Source organism: Dermacentor variabilis, chromosome 11 (assembly GCF_050947875.1).
Source record: "Dermacentor variabilis isolate Ectoservices chromosome 11, ASM5094787v1, whole genome shotgun sequence".
In the NCBI taxonomy this organism is placed as follows: domain Eukaryota; kingdom Metazoa; phylum Arthropoda; class Arachnida; order Ixodida; family Ixodidae; genus Dermacentor; species Dermacentor variabilis.
In genome coordinates, this window is record NC_134578.1 from 30591557 (window position 1) to 30615417 (window position 23861).

Sequence of the window (23861 nt, forward strand, 5' to 3'; positions counted from 1 at the left end):
AGAGCTGCTGCTCATAGTAAAAAAGTTGTTTTCAGTTGTGAACACAAAATTATTGGTCACCTTTACATAATCTATGTGTTCACCACAGGATTAAAACTGCATGACAACCACTGTGAAAGTGGCAGGAAAGAAAATGTGGGCTCAAATTGATATTTAAAATGAAGACTAGTTGAGTAAATATTAAGGCAGCTTTCCCCCATAAGCAATATCCTATTTGCGAAAACACGGAAAATATAAGAAAGGATCAGAACGAAATACACCAGATAAAACTATGTAAGCAGATGGCTGCTTTTTTTTACCTCCTTCATCACGCTACACTGGTTGAAATAAATTATTATTATTACTCAGGAAAAATCAAATACAAGGGGGGTCATGGCTTGATAACAAACACAAGACACTGTTGTAGTGGCTTCGAAACATAATAACAATTCAATCATTAAGGCCTAAATAGCCTCACAGCTTTTACAGGAGTACTCCTGTGTTCTCAGATTGATTTATCACAGAGAATGGTTTGTTCTCATGCAAGATTGTTCCATGTTTATTTAACACAATTGTCTTAGGGTCTCCAAAAGTGACTGAACTGGCTTTCAAAACTTAGCTACTTAGGTAGAGACTGCAAAAATTCAGACATAGGATAAACAGTCGATTTCAGATAAGGTAACTAAACAAAAACAATTTTGTTTTTAAGAACTTCGTTGAGCACATCCGGTCTCATTAATCAAGGCAATGTTTTTTTTTTAATCAGGGCAATGTACTCAAACTCAAGTTGGCTTAACACCAACATGACTTGAGTTAACCAAGCTAAACACTGTACAAACAAAAAAGAAACATTGTCCTTCAATTTCATGGTGAAATTCGTAGCACGGTGCCATATTTCTATTGTGGTAGAGAAAGTGAGCCTTGCGAAGCATCCCTGGCCACATCATCAACTGAGCTCCCAGGGCCAGGAAGTGTCTTAGGTGGAAGGAAACCCTTCCAGAGCTTGTGCACTTCTGCTGGAAGGTGGTGGTGCCAGCTCTTGAGGTAGTAGCGTGTGTACTTGCGAAGCTGACGGAACTTGCAGAAGGTGGCGTCACCATCCGAGACTTGCTTGGTCTTGACGAGGAAACCATTCTGCTTGAACGTGTCCTCCAGCTTCTGCTTGATCAGTGACCTCTGGCTCGGTTTGCGAAGACCCCGTGGTGCTTCCGAGGGTGACGGGCTTGTTGATGAACCATGGCCACTGCTGGTCCTCGGGTCTCGACAATTCTGCAGGACCGCCATCAATGCTGATCTACTGCCACTGCCCGAACAGTCTGTATGGGACTGTGGTTGAAGAGGGTGTGATGGCCTGACACCAGCACCAGAAGCTGACGTTGGTGTCGAGTAGAGGGCATAGCCAAATGGCAACTGGGTAGTAGGCACCACAGATGCGGACACCATAGACTGGTGACCCAGTGTAGCAAGTGGACTCGGCTGAGAAAAAGCACTGTAGAGTCTACGGTTTGGTGTAGTTGTGAGAGGTGCTTCCAATGCAACCTGGAGTGGAGACTTCTCGAAGCTGCCAGACACGGACGTCCTCGGGTCCTGGTAAGGAAAATGATAGTGCTCTGAGGGCACACTGGGCAGGTACGGTTGCGAGGAACAGGCCGGTAAGCAACAGGGCACAAAAGGCGACGCGCCACACACTGCAGGCGAGAAACAACAGCTGTCGCTGTTGCCCACTGTGGCACCAGCATCCTCTGTCGCGCGCACTCTTGTCTTCATAGACAAGTCCAGAGGGTGCGACGCATTGGAAGCTTCATCATTTTCCAAGAGGGACAGGTACTTTCGGTAAGGGACGACCCTGCGCGTTTGCGAGGGCTTTCTTCGGTGCCGCTTGGAGAGGCACTCGAAGAGGATCTCCGACTGCTTGACAGAAGTGTCGGCGCTCGCGTCGGCCACGCAATTCGGTGACGCGGGCGCCGAGTCAGTCCTGCTTGGGACGTCCTCGGAGCAGCACGATGATGACGCGAGCTCGTTGAGGAGCTCGCTGCTTCTGGAAGGAATAAAACACCCGGGCGTCGCCCGAAGCGCTTCTTCGTCCGCAGGCGCGGGCGGTGGAGCTGTGACCGCAGCGACCACGGGTCCCGCCTGATAAGTGACCTGGACTTGTTGCTGGGGCCGTGAGTCCGTGCTCGGTCCTGACGTATCTGCAGCTCTGTTGGTTGGGCTCGGCGCAGGCGGTGGGCAAGTCGATGCAGGCTGCCGCCGCGTCACCTCCACTCGCAACCTGGAAGCCAGCTGAGACGGCGTAGCTTTCTCAGCTTCGGTCGAGGCGGCGGTATCGTTCCCGGCCGAGTGCCTTGACTCCGTCGCCGCTTGTACGAAAGAGGAAGACGACGACGAAGGCGGCGGCGCGTCCGAAGAAGACACGGACCACTGGGACACCATGATCTGCTTGGTGCCATGCTCCTCCTGGAGCTTGCACTCGGCGTGCACCTTCCAGACGTCGTCGTGCGAGCCATCGTCTTTCTCCGAGGTGATGCTCTCGGAAGGGATGAAGTTGTGGAACTTTAGGCAGCGGCTGCCGCCACCGCGCCGGCCGCTCCGGCTGCGCGTGGCACGCTGGCCCTGCTGCTGCTGCGCCGGCTGGCGGCACAGGAACGCAGGCTTCATGGAGCAGAAGCGGCCGCCGCGCTGCTGCAGCGGTGAGAGCACGCTGAAGAGGTTCCCATTGGGGGCGTGGAAGAGTTGCTGGAAGTAGCCGCTGCCCTGACGCTGTTTGTCCGGCCTGCCCGAAGCGTGTCTGGTAGCGGCACCGCCCTCAGTTCTGCAAAGAGGAAGGCGACACTTTAATATAGGTGCTGTTGGTCGAATAACGTGTCAGGTGCGGGCAATTTAATGATGTTAAGCTGGCCGAAGTCGACACGGGTTAAGGGACTCTGTGAGCGGAACCTTCAACTGTACGGATACTATTAAATTTTGACTGTGTTTCGTGTAAAAAAAAGACCCCTCGCAGTTGAAGATAAATTAGTCTAGTGCTTACATTGAAATATTAGAGCGTCTGGTAGTTCACTGCATCTAGCTTCTCAGGGGCATAGCCAGGAGGGGGGGGCATACTGGGGTACGTACCCTCCCCCGTCAAAGAAAAAAAAATGTCTGCCAGGGATACCTGGAATCAAACGTGCAACACCCACCTGCCCTGCCATCCTCCTCCAATCAAGTGCGAGCCTCCCTTCTGCCCTTTCTTAAAATAATATCCTTGGCTAGGCCACTAAGCTTATTAGACCTGGCTGAGAAATGAGAGGAAACATCCGACAACACACACAAAGGCTGACTAGCAACGGTAATGTTTAATCGTGGCGAAGGGCTGCACATATGTAGGCATCACAAGGGGCCAAAGAACAAACTTTATATGTCACCGTCAACGTGGGGAGCATATCTGCACTTAAACACGTGGCTGTACAAGTGGCCGCAACCCAGAGTATTTAGCGGGTATGACGGTGAAAGTAAGATTACCTGATTAGACAGTTTTAGAATAGCATTTGTCGTCTCACGTACGTTAAACGCAAGCACCTTTGCGGGACGTTACAGCGCGAGTACCTTCAAGAGATTTAGAAGGACCGTGTGTCGGGCTAGTTGGTCTGACACTGTAAATTCCAAATGCAGCGCAGAAAATACACATACAGATAAAGAAGACACGAAAGACGCGGACAAACGCTACTAGCAACTTATCCCAATCGACACACCCTCCGATTTTATAAAGTGAACGACGCACAAACGCCATGCCCCTTATCCCATGCGAAGATGATAAACATAAGCAAAAACTAAACAGGTTAACAATACTGCTGCCTGCTTTAAATAGCAAATTCAAGAAATCCAGTTCGGCACTGGGCAAAAGAATAGGTGCTTGGCTTACACAGATAGGTGAATTTTTGTGGATATAGAATGCGCATAAAGCCCTCTTTTTTTTCTTAACTTTTAGCGCGTGCTCCCAGAGCCTGTCGTTGATGCATCGTTCGGTGCGGCCAATATACACATTTCCACGTTTCAAGGGAAGTGGATATACCATTCCTATCGCACACCCTACGTCAGGGTGTTCATGTCTGGTTTTGCAACATCGCTTGCTGTCAACGTAAATCCGAGGGCAGAGCCTGGAAAGCTTATTAGGAGCCGTAAAGGCCACGGGAATGCGATGCCTGTTTGCGACCTTCTTCAGGTTGTGCGTGACTTTATGCATAGAAGGCATTACTATAGGGGTCTCGCCGTCCATCGCTGGGTCTTCGCGCTTTCCGCTCCGGCTCTATTCTTCACCTTTTGCAGGAAAAATTCGTCCACTGCACCAACAAGGACTCAGGAAATCCCACTGCCAATAGGCGACCAATGTGATTATCAAAGCTATGCTGCATTGTATGCGGGCATGACTTTCGAAGCGCGCCATCCAAGCACTGAAACGCGATTGCCCCTTTTAACTATCTTTGAGTGGGCAGAGACAAGAGGAAAAAGACCCTTCTTGACGCATGGGAGGTACTCCCAGCATACATGGTCTGCCCGAATAAATATAATCTCGGAGGGTGTGTCGATTGGAATAAAGAGTTGGTAGTAGCGCTTGTCCGCGTCTTTCGTGTCTTCTTTATGTGTATGTGTACTTCTTGCGCTGTGTTTGGAATTCAAGAGATTTAGTTCGACGTATGGGAACGTAACTAAATCTCGGTACGTTAAATCAGGTACGTTACGCACCGCTGCGCACGTAAACCAAAGAAACACAATAACGCACTGACCATGCGCAGTGAGGACAACGCCAATTCTTTACCTATATGTAATGTATTTACGTTTGGTTGTAAACGCTATTATAAACTCTACTGATTCGAATTAGTGACACCTGGACTGTGACAGATGCGGTGGTCGCGTGCGTGAGAGATCTAGAACACGTTTTCATCAACCAGTGTTCTTTACTCAGCACCTATAACCTCGGCACAGGCTTTTCTTTTTTTACATTCAGTTCCTTTATGTACATATAACTGAGCTGCAGCCGAGGCTGGCAGTCGAACCCGCGACCTCGTGCTCAGCAACAGAACGCTACAGGCGCTGAGCAAGAACATATGGAACACTCGCCAACTGCACTCTGCCACGTGTTTCTCTAACTATACTCTCCACGTATATTTAGCGCAATAGGAGGAACTTGGAGCTACAGCCCCTTCCTGGTAGTCAATTTCTGGGCGACGCAACCAGCGTGGTACACTGTAAAATAAATTGCACCCTGAACGTGGGTGTAAATGGGCCTAGAACCCACACCCAATGAGCGCGTAAGGGTGTTAATTTATGCTACAGAATACCGCAGTGAAAAACATCCATTCGGCCCCATTCCGAGAAGCCACGCGCTTCGTCCGATTCATCCACGCACAAATACGTCATTCCCGGAGTTTGAAGCGAAGTTGCGGGGCAGTTTTGACTGCAGAATACGAATCCACGGTGCAGGCATGCCGATGCTGAATAATAATCTCTTCGGTTCATCAAAGCCAACCGATCCTTACGCTTTAAAGTTATGAAGAACTATGGCCGCTTCTCAGTGCTCTCTAGGTCCCACTGAAATGATGCATACGATTGCGCAACACGTACGAGTAGTACGGCAAAACAAATGATCGCTAGTACAGCAATATTCTGCAAGAAAATCGGTACATTCAAAAACTCCTTCGGCTTAAGTTCGGGCAATTTCCACGGGACAACACATCAAACGCGCGTACGCGCACAAGAACGCAAACGAAATCAAGCCTTTTGTGCATACTCTTGCTAAAATGTCCTAGCTGGACTAATATGAACATTCCATATATGAACGTAAATGTCAAAATTTGGCAGAAATGAACATATATGACATATAGAGGGGCCTTATTTTCCATGCATGGCAACACTTGCCCAATTTATGATTTGTCCATATATGGGCTTCTTATACGGTCACACTTGTGGAATTTTATATGGCTATATCCCCGGCTTCCATACAAAACCACATCTGTTTCGCTTATGTGTATAGCCTATAACTGAGTCTGCTTGGTTTTTTTTTTTCTTTCTTTCTCCGGGTCTGCCTTACATGGCACTGTGTGCTAAGTAACATTTGACTGATAGGTTGGACACATCCTCCGCTGTATAAGTCACATTTAATTCTTAACCCATACACTGACCTGGGGCATATTTAGTTTAGCGCGTTGAAATGTAAATATATTACATGAATAAAATAAGTATATTCACCGGCTTTTATTTGAAAGCGCTGCGGCTGATGACAACTCAAGAGTGCAGCACTTCGCAAATACATCGCTATTTAACTCAAAAGAGAATGTGTACATTTGCACGAGCCAATAACGTTCGCTCGTTTCCGTGACGTCACGGCGAAGGCGAGCTCACCTCAATGTCGGCGTTTCTCGAGAAATTGTACGTTCTGAAACGCGGAGGCTAAGAGAGCAGGTACAGTACAGTTTTGTGGGCGGAGCTTGCCCTGAATTCTTTGGTTGTCACAGAGTATAGCCGAAAACAAGAAACAACTATATACAGACTGCATATTGCTGACCTCTCGCATATTTTTTAAAGCAATACAATGTAACCATACTTTTTAAAGAAACCTAATTCAGTGCAAGTTCCGTCAACATAACTACAGTGCACTTGCCTAGCGTGCCTTAGCGTTCATAAACACATTTCCCCCGTGACGCAGACACTGAAAGAAGTTCGCCTACGCCTTGAATTAAGTCATAAAAAACGAGCGAACGTAATTGGCTGGCACATGTATAGAAATTATCTTTGAAATAGAAAGGCACATTTACAAGTTGGCTTATCTCCGTCCAATCATTGATTAATGCAAGGGAACTGCGCAGTTCTAAAGCCTGGAATCAAAATCCACAAATGTATCAACCAAACACGTCTGCTTAAAGCGTCACGACTTTGTCAAGGCACGCAGGCAACCAGCGAGTAACGAAGAAATAAAACACTGATCGACAAGAATTTTTCAAAAAACGGGATATATGTGCGACGCAGACGACGTCGGTGCAGACGGCGCTGTTCTGCGCACAGCGCGCGGTCGTCTACATTGACGTCATATGACCATGTAGGGTAACAACAACAAAAAGCGCTGATCACGCGCTTCTGCTTTAGTCACCGGAGGACCCAGGGTGCGCGGGCGAGTTCTAAATATGTCCCGCGACGCAGCGGTCAGATGGAGAGATGAGCGGGCCGAAGAAGCACCAAATTAATTTAAAAAGAAAAGACGAACATGGCAACTAAGCAGAAAAGTATGCCGGCGAATGCGACAAACATCTGTTTCGAACGCATCGCACACTTTTGTCACTTCTTGTAACTTTCTGTCGCTATCTCCCACCTGAGCATGCGATGTGGCAGCAGGCAGTAGCATCAGTATACCGCATAACGCTATGGTAAAATAGTGGATAATAGCGTTTAAGAAAGTACTCTGATCAAAGAAACGCTGGGTGCGCTTCCAAGATGACAAAACCATTAGGCTTATACGAGCTGAAGTTCAAGACCGACGATGTAAACGCAGAACCTAGGGAATCACAGTCAGTCACTGTTACATCAAGCGGTACACGGGTAGGTCGAAACATTAGGCGTCCACGCTGCTGCGAAGTCAGTCTGTACCACAGCTATAAGCAAAAGCGATTCAAGCGGGTAGCCAAAAGGACGCAGCCGCATCGAGGAAACACGTGTCTTACCGACAAAGCGAAACTGTTCGGTCGAAACCTGGAAACTTCGGCAAGTTTCGAGTGTCCGAGGCAAGCATTCCACATTCCGCGGAAACTAGCCGAACATACTACGCCGTCATCGCGTCCAGAACGTATTGATTCGGCTAAGTGTGCACACGACGTGGACAAAGTCGTACGGCACGGACACGAAATATTCGAAGAACCAGCAGCATGCCTTCAGCGAGGCCTGGGCACGCACGTCTGAGGATGGACGGAAGCAGGAAACCGAAGTGCGAGTCACGCGACAGACAGACGACCAAATATAGACAGACAGGCCTTGGCCCAATGTCAGCAAAGTCGAGTACCCAACTCCAAGCGGCGAACGCGAGAAGGAATTCGCGGGAAGATGCCTGTCTATATACCGCAGACCACGTTCGTCAAGAGTACATAATTTCACAATACAAAACGTTGGGCAGATTCCGCAGCATCCGTATACTAGCACGCTGAAAAAAATAACAAGAAGAAATGGCTACCAAAAATTAAGTTTCCTAATACATTACCTAAACTCATTTCATGCTCGTTAATTTGCGATCCAGTCTCCTGGACGAAGCGCGACTCGCAGGGCTCAACTTGACAAGGCCCAATCAATGTTAGAGTCAGAGCGCTCGATGCTGTATCGGCGATTCCTTGAAATCGGAACACATCACGACTACGCAGCCAACATCGGTACCGCGCCTGGAACCAGAGGAATTTATTTTTAGTTCCGAAAGTAAAATAAAGAAAGCTCACATGTCAAAGCATCCAAGCTTCTCAACCGTTAACAAAGCACGGGCCCAGAGGGAACTGCTACGCGACACGCCGATGATCACAGTGAATGTACTCGCAATGTCCACAAAAGGAAACGAGCGTGCCATTAGTCCCAGACAATGGAGGTCCTTCGCACAGATGGCGCGCCCAATCCGGAAGGACACAACATAATATCATCCCGTTTGGTCAGGAAAGGGCCACGTTTCGTTCTTGGTAAGCCTAGTTCCTTGTGACGCGCTCAATCAACAAGTTATTAGGACCAACAAACAACGCAAGGAAGAACGCGAAAAAAAAAAAGAAACACCAAAGTCTCACGCGTCAGCTCACCAGAGAGAGACACACGCACAAACACACACACACAAGAAGAATAACCGGTCCAGGACCGGAGGTCGGCATCGACCATTGCACAACTACGGTGAGAGAGCGAACTCACTGTAGAACGCAGGACGTGGAGCTTCAACGACACCTCTGGTTACACAAGCCTCTTATTTTCCGCGCTGCATAGCGCGGCCACACGATCACATCCGGCAACAACGGACATTCGGTCACCGCAGGCGGGGATCCCAACACATCACAGTAGCAGCCACGGGCAGCACAATCTTCCACAGAGAAGCGCAGTAAAGCCACTGACGTCTCGGCTTGCCAGTATGCGCCCAAACGGCGCAGTCATCCAGGCACCTGAGCGCATCTCGACCGACATGTAGGGACAAGATGAGAAAGCGAGCGGCAGGAGGGGGGTGTTGCCAAGAGCCAAGAAGGAAGAAGGACCCTGAGGAAGGGGGAAAGGGGGGTGCCGGGGACGAGTGACGCAAGGGCTCGGAGCCATCCCCCAGCCCCCCTTACAACCCGCCATCTTCTGCTTCCGTTCCCTCCCCTACCCGCGCTCTCTTTGCTCCACTGCGAAACGGCCACCACCGAAAACTCCAAACTGGGGCCAAATTTAGCCGCCCCACCGACACCACCACCGACCATCTTCTTCACCAACTGCGCAGACTCCTTCCCCTCTTCAGGCCTCGCCGCGCGCGGCGCAGGATCGTCAGCCAAGGGGCGAACGACGCCGCTAGCCTACAGGTCGCCGGGGCAAGAGAGAGGATCCAACTCCCCTCCTCCTCCTCATCATCATCCGTGCAGACACACACATCTCTCACGTTCCTCCTCTCTCGAGACCTCGAGAAAAAAACATGTGAGGGAGAAAGGACGGCTTCTCCGACGAACCAAAAGGGAAGAAGAAGAAAGGAAGCCGCCGATGAGCGCGAGGTTGCCATCAGTGACTGAGTGACTGAGCAAAGAAGGCGGAGAAAGGGGGGCGAGAAGGAAAAGGGGGGAGGGGATAGAGAAGGCGATAGAAGAAGGTTTCGGGCCCCGTGCCCGAGCTCCCGAGCCTTCACCGCAGCCAGGCGGCTCGCGCGCCCAGACATTCTTTCCCCTTACAAGTCACTTCGAGGGCTCCCCACCCCACATTGGCGTGCGTGTTTCAGCCTTCTTGAAAAAGAAAGGCAACGGCGCAGCGGGGCACGAGAAGGAAGGGGAGAGAGGGAGAGTAGGCAGGCTAGAAGCGGAGGAGCTCGGTGGCCCGGGCCCGTTTGCAGGCACTCTGCTACTATTCATAGAGCGTCGTCATTCTCGTTGCTTCACCTAAGAGGAAGCGAAAAATGTTAGAGAGGGGGGAGGGGGACGGTTGTTTCAGTCGTCTACAAGACGTGCCCATATGATGGGCGGTAGACCACTATACGGCGACAACGGCGCTGTGCAGTACGACGTGTGTCTGGAAGATCTTAAATGAAGCTGCGGAGACCACGGCCCGAAGCCCGAACGCTGCTGCCCTTAATTGCAGAATAAAATTGTAACATGGAACGAAATTTAGGTCACCTCCGATAGTAGCAACCTTTACTGTGCTGAAGGACGACTGCGGGATTCGGTTGTACGTACCTCGGCGAACCCCCTCAGCGCTTCAGATGAAAGACACGGAGGTTGGAATAGAAAGGTTCTACAATAAATTTTGGCTTGTGGAGACCCAGTCCCCCGCCCCATGTTAATCTCGTAACTTAACTGGAAAATTCCACACCGGCAGTGTCCTCGGCATGACGCTCAACGTTGCTCAATCGGTGTAATGAATGGTTCACTTCCGCAAAGACCAGAAACCGAAAGCGCGCATGCTCATGGGACTTTAGATAGAGTAAAAATAAAAAGAAACTCAAAACCGCATCCACGAGCGCCCGAACGTGAAAGACAACAATGAGGCATACACCGAAACGATAAATTATACTGCAGTTTACCTGCCGTGGTGGCACATTGGCTATGGCGTTGCGCTGCTGAGCGCAAAGACGTACGATCGTATCCCGGCTACACCGCTCACATTTCCACGGGGGTGAAACGCAAAAAAAAAACAAAAACATCCAGCTCCATTCTACCCTATGAAAGCGAATATACAACGAAGCTGGGGCGGACGTCAAACAAGTACCTCCAGCCCAACTGACGTTAGGCGACGTTACACAAGCACCATCACCACAATCGACGTACGCCAGGCGCGCACGGATGCGTGCGGAAGTGCAGCACACATCCTCATCCTTCAAAGCCGTCCGCCAAGCGCAAGTGTCTTATTGAACTGAATTAATGTTTAAAAGAAAACTGCGTCAGGAAATGCGTAAAGTACGACTTAAACACAAGCTGCAGACAAGATCGCTTCGGATGGTTATTCGAATATACGAGAAATCCTAAATTTGTTTCGCGGAAACTGAAAGACAAAGCTCTTTTCCCGCTGCCGTTTGAGATTTGCCTGAGTGGCTGCAGCCGCTAGGTTGCTGCAGCCGCTATGTGGCGATAGCGTTAGCACAGCGTACATTGTCATTTTTGTAAGCTCTCTGCCTATACAGCGCAAATGCGTTATTGAAATAATTTAATTTCTAAAAAAATATATGACAGAGAATTCGTAAAGTACGACTTACACACAAGCTACAGACATGTTACCATCCGACTGTAATTCGAATATACGAGAAAACATCATTCTGTTACGCGGAAAGTCAAACACAAACTCCTATTCCAGCTGCTGTTTTTAAGCAAGCACGCCATGAAAAATCCCAACCAACTAGAGGCTAACAGCTTCGCTGTAAAACACCAGTGTACCGCGCATTGGGTGCACGTTAAAGAACCCCACGTGGTCAAAATTAATCAGGAGTCCCCAGCCACTATGGCGTGCCTCAGAATCAGATCGTCGTTTTGGCACGTGAAACTCCAATATTTGATTTTCTAATACTGCAGTTTGTCAAGGCGCAAGAAATTTTTGCAGAAGAAAGGCGCATAAGTTGATCAGAAGGACTTCGCAGGTATAGATGTATGCACAAGGCTAAGGGGAAAATTGAAATTTCGGTTAACTGCAGCTATAATACTTAGGAGACCATGCTATAGGCCACGTGGTAACAACTACGAAACTACGGTGGCAAAGCTGTCCTGTCAGTCTCTTCAGTTCTGCAGCGTGTCAGGCGTTTTTCAGTCTGTACAATCTTATGTTCATAGTGTAGTTACATATAGTTTATTCACAAGGTAAGTCAATGCCTTATGAATAACACAGCAATATGTGGCAGTTTATATGGCAATAGTATGCATGACGCTTTAAAGAATGAAAGAAAGCTTAAGGATTTAACAATGAATCCGTTTGCGACGATTCAATTGTCTGGTATGTATGAACGCGTGAGAGCGCTTGCGATGCAGCTTACAATGTGCCGATTACGGGAGGACCATAAAGCCGGCAAATGGCGTGCCGGTATGAGTACCGAAACGAAAGCCGGCGTCGTTAGGGAACAAAACCAGTCGTACCAGTGAAAAACCGGCCAGGTAGCAGCACCAACTGTGACCAGCGTCTACCTTCTTGCTTACCAATCCAATGTTCACGTACAGGTAATTTCACCAGATTCCGAGGACGCCAGAGCGGGACACGGGAGGGAGAGGACAGGGAGCAGATTGATAGAAACAGAATTCAACATTTATTCCAAGTTTCGTTTACGTTAACAAAAGCTCTGTTCCAAGCTATTCAGTAAATTTGCACTAGCATTTCGGCATTATTCGACGTTCTGCCAACACCACACACGTGACACGCAAGACGGCAAGAAGACAGCGTGTTCAGTCGACACCACCTAGTGCTGGTTCAGTGTACTCTGGCTTGGCTGCTGCACGTTAACCAACGTATTAAAGAAGTCCACTCTTAACTGCATCAAGAAAATGGTTGTGCGTTGAAACCCTACGGTGCGATTTGAAAACAGTACCAAAAGCGAGCCGTTCGCTTGCCCTTGCCTCATTGATCAGAATCGCGCTTTCGCCAGGAAAGACGTCATTCTGGCAAATCGCGCGGGAGCAAGCGAAGGGTTCGCTTTCCGAACATTTAAAGGATAGCCTGATCGTGTGCCTCACTTCCGGTATTGTTCGACTTTTCCGCCGGCCTCTCCAGTATACTTAAACATGGCACAATCATACCCAAGGTAGTCTACAGCCAATTCTCAAAAGAGGGGCAAGCATTTCTGGACAACCAGAGGTCCGGAGAGGCCATAGCACGACAAAATAAAGTCCCACACGTAAGCCGCGGGACAGTGGGACCACGGCGTTAAAAGAGGGCAAGACCCGCCTAAGCCGGGACGCCCGGTCGGGTTGCGCATAGGCCTCATCTTTCTGAAAAGCGTAAACTGTCAAGGCAGCTGAATACTTCTCTTTGATGTCCATTTAACCTGCTGCAGCGAAATTCCACAACTTCCTAAAAGAAAAAGATCTGGAGCAAGTAAATTACCACTCAACACGCATACAGAAGGCAAGGTAAACAAAGCACCCTTAAAATCAACCATGCCGCCAACCATGGACCAAAGAAGAAACAATTAATCTGTTTGCTAGGAAACGAGAACTATGGAAACACACAAAAAAAAAAGGAAAGTGAGAGGGGAGGCATGTAGGCCTACGGCACAACACGAAGTAAACGGAGCGGAATAGCAGAAAAAGGAACCGAGATGAGACGGATGGGGAAGCGTGTTAATGGCCGTCGACGAAGAGCATTTGGCCCACATCCCGACAAACACATACACACAGACAGAGAGGCAGAGAGAAAGACATACGGACAGGGGGGCACACACACACACAAACACACGCGTGCGCGCGCGCGCACACGCACACACAGGGAGAGGGAGAGGCGAGCCACTTGAAAGAAGCAGCAGCAACAACACGGCGTATATACAAGGATAGCCCAGCCGGCAAGCCTCTATGGCAGTGGTGCTGCCGCTGACGCAGTTTGCGGTTCGTCCGGTGCCCGCCAGCGGCTCTTTCCGTTCCCGTTTAGGCTAATTCTGGAACTGGGTTTCGCGCACCCGTTCTCTCCTGGGGACGGATTTACGCGCATTCAGCGGCACGGCAGCAGCCGCCTGGCACGCGGCTGGGGCGGAGCCTGCAGGGAGGGAGGGGAGAACAGGAGGGTGAGGGGGGAGAGAGGGAGCCCGGCAACTCCTCTCCCACACCTACATGTGGCACTGAGTGCGTCAGCGAATTTGGCAAGATTTGGAACCGCGGGCGAGAGAAAGACAGACAAGAGGGAGACGTGCACCTCGGGCTCTGCAAGCCGCGCAACGGAGTACGGTGAGGCGCCCGGAAGAAAGAACGTGCGTTCCGCGAGACCGCAGACCCGCGGATCGGTGGTCGTCTCGAACAAGGAGATTATACGAGGCCAAAAACGGAGTTAAAATTTGCTTTGCTAAGATCTTTAGGTATACCGTAACGGTATACAATATATTCTGCCTTCCCTGATAAACAGTGGCATACGTATTGTCTCTGTAGATGGATTGGTACATGTAAGCCGCCTATTTAAGAAAAGAAAGCTGGCACAATATAGCTGATGTTCGATATAAGGCGGCCATGACGTCACTGGTCCATTCTCCGCCTACATCACGGCTATAGGTGCACTACGCAAGGTTGGTTTTCGTCACTGAGGAAACCATTGCTGGTTGGGCAGGGTGGGTGTGATGTGGCCGCGAGCTTTGGCGCATATTGGATCGGAGTGAACAGTGGCTTCCAGAATCTGTCCGCACTGTACGCAGGCAACCAGTCGTTCATTCTTTTTTTATTAATATTTGTAGTGAAAAAAAAACGCAGTTCTCTGTACGGTCGCAAACGTGCGATAGTAGCGTGTCCTCTTTAAAGACACGACCACTGAATCTGTCTGTATAGCACGTACTCCACCCTGGCCCTCGGCCAAGTTCCAAAGCACGGCGAGAGATGATACACTGAACACAGTGCATTCCTCCCTAGGCCTGCAGCCCCGCGTTCGTTGTCCCCCTCGACATCGCGAGGCCGCGTTGCCAAATCGCAGAGTGCGCCCCGCGCCGTATGACCTCGCGCCTTTGTTGTTTTCGCATCTCGAGGACTCCTATGGGCGCCAAGCGACGAAAGACGGTATACATCTCTGCCCAGCCCCTCCTCGGTGACGCAATTATGCCTGCATGGATACTCCTAGCCGTGACGTCACGTCAGTCGTCTGAAAGCCCCGAATACATTCAGAAGCGAGCTCAGGCTGCTTGGCGCCTTCATGCCTGTGTCGAGAGATACCACTTTAAAAAAATTTACTTTGCAAAGCTATACGCGTGCAAGGTTGTGCGCATTTACCTACGCAGTTTATCAGGCCGGTTAATTTCGATGCCCTGGTCATAATCCACACGAGCCGTTCCTTTATGGTCAATCCGTGGACTGAGATGAACAGTAGATGGGTCCATTTCCACGTACAGTCAACCACAAAACATTACGGGGCACAGAATCTCAGAAAAATCTGAGTAGCTCCGAAAGGTATTCGCCTTCCCAACATCTGATAGCATAAGCGAACAGTTAACATTGCGATGTACTGTTTTACCGGCTACTGTTACAGGATGTTCGGAAATTCTACGTTTTCTGAGATCCCGTGGTCCGTAAACGTTCGTGGTTCACTGTACAGCAAGTTCATCAAAGCTGAAGAGATCTTGTGGTACTCGTAGCACGAGAAGCGCGAAGGAGATCAGCGACACTGAAGGAACGAAGGAATCACGAAGATAACCAAACTGGCAGCATCAAGCTATCTGGGTCCCGGACTCGGGACAGTCCCTACAATGGCGCCCTACCTTGGGCGTAAGTAGTGTCCCGGGTCCACCTGTATAAACAATGGCTCGGGTGCGTGGGTAAAAAAACGCCACCTGCCATTCTTGCCGTCAGCGTTATATAAATCATACGTCACAGTGCGCCAGCAAAAGAACCTATAGTTTACTGCAGTAACAAGGTGGAGACGACCACGGCCAAAGCCTCCAAAACTGGATGGCACAAGCACGTGTTGGACATCTCGGAGGCCATGCTATGACAACAGGCGCACATTCTGGCGCCATCTGAATGAAACGTCGGCAGCCGCAAGCGACGGTAAGCACGTACGTCTGTGTCCTCGAGTGGAAAAGGGTCTGAAGGCTAAAGGAAAGAAAACGATACAAGGCAGTTTAGGCCGAAGGTCGAGTAATTGAAGTAATTTCTTCTCCAGCTCCTCGGACGGTGTTCTAACAGCAACATAGTGGCGCAACCCAACTGCAAGCGATGCAGCTGCTGCTGTGCAGCAGGGAGAGCGTCCTGGCAGCTACGAGGCGTTTCACAACGCTGGCGTAAAGCCCCTTTATCCATTGTCGTGATGAGCGCCGCCGCCGACGTTACGGTCGTTATACGCCTCGAAGGTGCATGTGACGGGACCGAGCAAAACCAAGTTTACCGGCCTCACCTCTGAGACCACTGCACGAGCCACGGTGGGGTCACAGCCGCGCTGGAACGTGAGCACTAGCGTTCCAGCGCAACCGTGGCAGGTAATGCACACGGCTGCTCAACGGGAACGCTATAGTCGTGACCACAACGCTAATGCCAACAGGGGAAGACCGAAATAACGCTACCCTGGCTCCGCTGCAGAGCCACTTGAACGGAGCGCTTTTCTTTTATAGCCAAAAACGCTGCGCCCCCTCCACGTGCGGACCGCGCATGCGCCGTTGATGCCAAGACAGCACGGCGGCGGCGCGAGCGCGCCTCCAGTGCCCGTATAATTTGTACTACAATAAAACCCTCAGGAAGGCAAGTATATAGGCCTAGAAACAGTTTGAGGAGTGTGTAAACATGTTTTCTTCTGGCCGGCATTAAGACGCCCTATGCATGGCATGCTAGCAGTAACGCTTATCCCGTTCATGCTTTGGTTAACCGTGCGTGCTGCAACGGGAACAGCAAGAAAGCAACGCCATGTCACCACTTACTCTACAAGCTGTCAAGCCTTCTATCTTCCAGGTGGCCTTGTTACACCACAACTATATGGTTACCGGCCGCTCGAGATATTACGTCAATGTTTCTTATTTCCCTTTTAAAAATCCTGAGCCCCATTGTCGCGACAGCAAATTAACCAAGACAGAATAAAAGAATGCATCTGTGACTTACAAACAAGCTGTCTGATCTTTAGTAAGGGTGCTGCAAGAAGAATCCAGTACCGTCATCTTGGCTTCAGGTTCCAATTCGTTAGACGAGCCAAACCCACTCTGCATACGTCAGGTCATGGCGTCCTGAGACTCATAGATAGGTGCTGAGTTGTAAGCCTTACCGGAATCTGGAACAAATTAGAACAGGCGTCACACAAGAGCACCGACAACATGCTGAAAATTAGAATGCTAGAAAGAGAGATGTGGGCACAATAATATGAGTGAACTGTCATTAACCAAAGAAACTAGCATATTTCGCTTGCATCATAAAACAACTTGAGATGAATATTTCAAATGACAACAAAGCGTGATGTAATAAGGTTCGATGCTTACTTGTTCCCATGACCATCATTTAGTTATAAGAAAAAAATTACAATGAGTCACAATACAAGAAAATTTAGAGCCATTCAACTCTGTCAAGGTGCAGACCAGCGAATGTGTAGAAAACGACAAAGAGGTGACACCAAATTTTGAAAAGAGGTACGAACACATTTACTGTCTTGATCGGTGGTCATCGTGACGAAAGGTACCCACACACGTTTATGCATTCGCATTCATTCGTGCTATGCATTCGTTATAAACATCCGTTATAAACATTCGTGTTTTTATTTCGTGATATACTGAGGCGAAGAATTTCACACCGAAATCACGGCACTAACGGGCAGTGGGCCAGTGCCGTAAGCGCCTCCGCAGAGGGAGGCGAACCATGGCAACGCTCGCATGATGAGCGGCATCGGAGTCAGCTGTGGAAGACGAGGACGAAGGTGCGAGCGATATATTAAAGGGAAGCTGAAACGGTTTTCAATTTCCATGAATTGCTGGGATTGGGAAGAAGAGACCTAATAATTTACGGTTCCGAATTTTTTTCTTCGTTTTGTTAATATAAGGGGCGGAAATCGCTTTCTAAATCACTCCCGCGGACACGCCCCCATCGCTTCCCGGAGCGCCGGGTGAGGTGGTTGCCAGAGGAGAGAACCGGCGAGAGTGACGTCATTCGCGGCGACCGAGCGGCCGGACCGGCGTGCTGGCATGTACTGGCATGCCTCTAACTAATTTGAGACCGAAATCACCGCACCGACTGGCAGTGGGCCAGTGCCTTCGCAGAGGGAGGTGCAGTATGGGAACGCTGGCATGATGAGCGCCATCGGAGCCAGCTGTGGAAGACGGCGAAGGCGCGTGTAGTGGCACGTGCGCGAGGGGCAGTATGGGAACGCTGGCATGATGAGCGGCAACGGAGCCAGCTGTGGAAGACGAAGGCGACGAACACGCGAGCAGTGGCACGAGCCATTGCTGATGATGATAGTTTTTGCTCGCGCACATGAAAATTTCACGGAACCCTAACCATAAACAACTTCGCTGTAAAACACGTAACGAAAGATTAGGCAAGAAATTGTCAAGTGTTCACAAGAAGCACTTACATGACGCCCAGATGACTAGAGTTACGATTGTTATGCACCGAAACATTTCATTAACCAGTTAAAACAGAACCGCTCCACTTAGAAAACTCAACAATCTCACATTTGTCACTGCCGCTATCACAGTGTCATTTCAACCTGTAACGCAATGTGGTGACTCCACCATTCCGCTGTTTCAGAGGTGCTATACTTGTCCGTGTCAGCTTCCGAGCGTTCAATCCTCTCCTTCACTCGATATGCTCCCTCTCTCTTAATATCTCTCCTGTTGTTCACTCACAATTCTTTTTCTATGTACATTTTACCTTCTAGAGCAGGCAGGCTTTCCACCCCTACTGGTAGCAGTTGCCAGCTAGCTCTCTCCCTCCTGTCTGTGATCGTTTTAGTGCGGTAGCCGTTATATAACTTCGAAGACGCTTCTTCAATTATTCTTTCCATGGCGTCAGTCCTGCAGGTCACCACGTCATCATCGAAACTGTAGCAGCTGCTTATGCCCTCAGAAACACTACTTGCTCCTCATATAGCTAGCAGAGACGCCTCCTTCAAGTCTACCGGTTTGGTCCTCTCGCTATGCCCGTCCAACAGGAGTCAATGGCGGTTTTTTACCCGCCGTGGTTGCTCAGTGGCTATGGTGTTCGGCTGCTGAGCACGAGGTCGCGGGATCGAATCCCGGCCACGGCGGCCGCATTTCGATGGGGGCGAAATGCGAAAACACCCGTGTGCTTAGATTTAGGTGCACGTTAAAGAACCCCGGGTGGTCAAAATTTCCGGAGTCCTCCACTACGGCGTGCCTCATAATCAGAAAGTGGTTTTGGCACGTAAAACCCCAAATATTATTATTATTATCAATGGCGGTTGCATAAGCTCGACTTAATCTAATAAGCCGTTCGTCGTAAGCCGATCATCTTTGTTTCAGTGTGTCTATTGGAAACCAGCCAAATGCCCACACATTATTCCTCATATCCGGAATCTCGGCATGACCGGGTGCCTTTGAATGGGCCTCTAATGTATATTACACCGAATTTTCTACTGTTAAGACAGCCCCCCTAGCGTTCTTGCACGGAGGTGACAGTAAGCGGCATATCTGTATTCTGTTCAGTGGGGTGTCACACTCTTAAAAAGGTTTGTACCCTTTGGTGCTTACCTTGTCTCATAACAATAATATCATATGCCTTGCTTGCGTTTCCTTTCTTGAAAAATCTGCGCTCGATAGTTTCCTGTCGAGAATCGTGTCACGCTGATAACGCTCATGCCGTTGGCGACCTGCAAGTATACCGGGCTCGCAGCGGTAAAGAAAGGAAGCGCAAGCAAGGTAGAAGAGGATTATTGTTATGGGACACCATAGGTCCCAGAGGGTGCAAACTTTCTATTTTTTTTAACCCAAGGCAATAAGACAGCGCGCACCTGCAATTGTTGCACGTATAACGTAATAATTTGTCGAGGATAATCACCTCGCAAAGTCACACAGCCATTTGAAGCAGTAAGGACGAAAGTTAGGCAAATCCCTGCACTAACCGTCATTCACATGCTGGCTAAGCAACCATGTTTGCTGCTCCCGCAGAACAATAGCGCCAGAGTTGCCTCTAGTTATTTTTTGTGCGAAATATATGTTGGACATGGCCTCCGAGATAAAGCGTGAATCTCGGAGGCAATGTGTTCAAGGACAAGCTAATCCCTTAAACGATGCAAATTTTTATTACAGTATACTTTTCATTTTAAGGGTAAACGCTTAAAATCTTCCTGGTATGAAATAATTGACTCAGTAAATTTTGAGTAAAACTCGAACCAAATTTTAATGAAAGTCCTAATGTGTTGAAATGGGATCGATATCTTCTTAAGGGGCAGCCAGAGTTACCCTCAGTGGTACTTATTAGCATTCGCTCCTGTGACCACTCACTGGGCTGGGTAAATTAGGATTCGTTCCGGATTAAGCAGGACAAATATGGCACCCAAATGTGGTATATCAAACAAAACGAACCATGAAATTACAGCGGATGTTTCGAACTAGGCTCTTGACTGTCCACACGTAACGCTCCACGTTCAATTCTATAGAAGAAATTCGGACCATCTCCGTGCAGTTAAGCACTTCCGCGGCGCGATCCCCTTGTCTATGGTCGAATGGCGAAAGCGAAGTACGCCAAAGTCATGGCCTTCGGGACTGCCAGATATAATGTCACACTCTCCGAGGCCATGCAAAACTGATGAAAGAAATTTTTTTCGGTTATTTTACCGTTCTGTGATGGCCATTCATTTATAGTACAGAGACGTGCGTCTTTCCCGGCACATCATAAAACAAAAGACAAATCTATTTTTTTTTAAATATCGCATCTGCCGCTGCTCTGTTCTGATGGCACACAACTTCGCAACATGAGCACATTTCGGTGTCCGGATCATTGAATATCACATTTAGCAGTGTTACTTGACTGCTTTGTCAAGACAAAATGCGAATTTGGCTTCCTGCACACTCCTTTGTAATGTCCAAATCACACTACCCGGCGAGAAGCAGAAACCAGTCTTGACCATGCTTCGCCGTAAAGCAAACGACGGCAGTAAACGGGTGACGTCATACCCGCCATATTTCGAATATTACGATTTTTTCCCTTGAAAATTCAGACAAGTAACTGTGCCAAGTGTTACTATGGACGACCTGGAGCATAAAATGACATCTTGCCATGAAAGGTAAGCGGGAAAGCTTTATATATATATATATATATATATATCCAGAAAAAGTCGCCTGTAAATGCACAGAGAACACTGATGATTCAGTGAGAGGTTTTAATATCTTCTGTCCCTGTAGTTCTGCGCATATCCAACACTATACAACAACACGTACGCACACATGAGCGCACTTGCGTTTTTAATCGACACATCTGGGCCACTGTGACCCTATTGCCCTGACATTCAAATATGTTGCATTTCGGCTTTCACATAAGTCTGTCTAAAAATGCACGTGTCTTCAGCAGAGCAGAAAAGCAGTGACCCACACATTGCTCCTGTAGCTATATGAAGAGCAAGTCCCATCGATGTTAATTTGGGTCGAAAAACTCAACGCAATTCATTCACGAGGAAGCTTTAGCTCGGGGTTTCCTATCTAAATACACGAGAACAAAGAAATCGCTTTGCTCGGCTGCACCAAATATGATTAGTTTTATTACAATTAAGAGAAAAAAGTTAAAATCGAGTGACTACAGGAAGCCAATTTCTACTTAGGTCGTCGATTTTTTGACTAAAAATTGTTGAAAATTGCAAAATTTAGAAAAACGATACTATCAAGTTCACAACTATGCAACTTGGCAATGAAAACCGATATAATAATTATGTAAACTGCACACAATAATAAATTTTAAGCGGACAAAATGGATTATTAACTTGTGAATAGGACTTTTGCAAAACCCTTGTACCCACAGCAACATATTCACATGATTTGTAAATTATTATATTAAGTTTGTTCGCTTCAGACGCACTAGTAGATGCATTTGACAGAACTGCGATATTTCTTCTTGGTATGGAGTTACGAAATTGTACTTCGTGCATATATTTCTTTCACAGTTACCAAAGAAAGTATCGAAATTCTGCTTCTAAAAGTCCCTATAATCTGACTTTCTACTTCAAATGCAACCAATGTCACCGAAATTGGTCCAGGAGTTATCTCAGAAAAACATCTCTGCTTTTTAAATCAATTTCAATATGCGACAAAGGCGACCACGTGATTTTCTGTGCGTTTATATACACTGTACACTCTAAAAACGGTTGCACCCTTTGGGGTGTATTTTTGTCCCACAACGATAATCGTCATCCACCTTGCTTGCGTTTCCTTTCTTGAAAACTCGGCGCTCGCTACTTTCCTGTCGAGAATTCTGTGTCACATTGATAACTCGCAAGCCGTTCGTGACTGGGAAGTGCCGGGCTCGCAGCTAAAGAAAGGAAACGCGGGCAAGACAGATGACGATTATCGTTGTGGGTCAAGATAAGCCCCAAAGGGTGTAAATGTTTCTAAGAGTGTACACTCTAAAAAGAGTTGCACCCTTTGGGGTGTATATTTGCCACATAACGATTTCTTTCCCGCATTTCCTTTCTTTAACGCTGCGAGGCCGACAGGTAAGTAGCGGGCGCGGCATTTTCAAGAAAATAAACGCAAGCAAGGCAGATGACGATTATTGCATGTGTGGTAAATATACACCTCAAAGGGTGTAAAAATTTTTAGAGAGTGTATGTTATTCCCAAAGATTGGAGTTGTGCAAACAAAAAAAAAAGAAAATGACCGAGTATCAAACAGAACTGATCAAAATGAGTAGCTCATTGCAAGAAAAATAATGTTCCGTTTGGGTCACTCACCGACAACGATTGATAAAAGCCGCACAATCAGCAGCAACAAGCCGCAAGCGCAAGTTTCGTATCTGGAAGAGCACGAATGCAGATAGGAGACGCGCCGCTCGCATTTCAAGAAAACCAGCTCCACGCTTGGCAGGTCACTCTAGCCCGGCATTTGCGAAACACGGAATAACAACACTGAAACAATGACGTTGTCGCACCAAATCCCGCGGAAATCGCTGCACCTGTTTATATATAATGACAGGCGTGAAATACGGCAGCCACGTTCCGCGCCAACGTTACAACAGTGCAACAATGTTCAATCAACCGTGCTTGCCCAGTATGGCACACATTTCTATCATTGCAAATGGGCAAAAGAGTCATTAATCAAATCTCGTTTCTATGAAGTCAGAATTTGCACGAGGCGTTGCAACGACAAGCATTTACAAAAATATATATACAATTTCGCAAACAAGAGCTACACTTGGTTTGATGCAGCGACTGCGCATTACTCACCTAGTTGTCTGAAGGCTTTGGCGCACCGACAACACTCCACTGTCACTTTGCGTCCGAGTCACTTTTCGCTAATCACTTAGCCGCACCGACCGCGCCGTCACAACAGACGCCACCGACGCGAGTTCGCGTATCACCGCACCGTACGACAAATGCACGCAACCACCGGTGTGCCCATATCGCAGTGCCCAACAACTTCGAGCGAGAAATGCCGCAAAGCGCAGTCGTGTTCGTCCTCAAAACGCGGCGGCCGCCTTGGTTCCATTACGCTTCGGTGCATATTAGGCAAGCCGGAGGTCGCCGACTCGAATTTCAGCCAAATTTGGTAATACCGAGACCGTTTCCTTGGACGTCACGTGCCCCCATGGTCTCAAAATAAAACGCGCGCGAGCGGCCAGACCTCAATACGAGGCCGCCCGAGACGCAAAGGCGCGTGCGCTGCAGCGTTGAATCTCTCGGTATCAAGAAGTAGGGAGAAGGAAACGCAATCGGAGGCAGGAACTACGTTAAGATTCAGAAACGTCACATCAGCTGGGCCGAGCAGCCCACCATGATTCTTGCCGATGGGGCGCTGCCATGATTGTTTACGTAAGATGGACGCATGAAATAGCAGGGAAAGAGTGCAGTTTTTTTTTCTTTGACGAGACACAGTTATGAAAGCTTGTAGAAGTGCATAGAACGTGCTATAACAACAA

At 48.5% G+C, this 23861-nt stretch overlaps 1 protein-coding gene across 4 annotated transcripts; it reads right to left on the reverse strand.

The window, feature by feature from the left end:
* Positions 1-595: 595 nt before the first annotated feature.
* LOC142564115 (uncharacterized) lies at positions 596-23736 on the reverse strand. 4 transcript variants are annotated; one of them, XM_075674971.1, is made up of 3 exons: positions 23170-23736; positions 16893-17058; positions 596-2791 (listed from the first exon to the last, which is right to left on the reverse strand). In XM_075674971.1, the coding sequence occupies exons 2-3, from the start codon at positions 16994-16996 to the stop codon at positions 877-879; spliced, it is 2019 nt and encodes a 672-aa protein (XP_075531086.1). In that variant the 5' UTR covers positions 16997-17058; positions 23170-23736; the 3' UTR covers positions 596-876. The 4 variants fall into 4 exon arrangements, with proteins under 4 accessions (XP_075531086.1, XP_075531089.1, XP_075531090.1 ...); XM_075674974.1 differs by lacking the exons at positions 16893-17058; positions 23170-23736 and adding an exon at positions 8881-9695; XM_075674975.1 differs by lacking the exons at positions 16893-17058; positions 23170-23736 and adding an exon at positions 8848-9695.
* Positions 23737-23861: the final 125 nt, after the last annotated feature.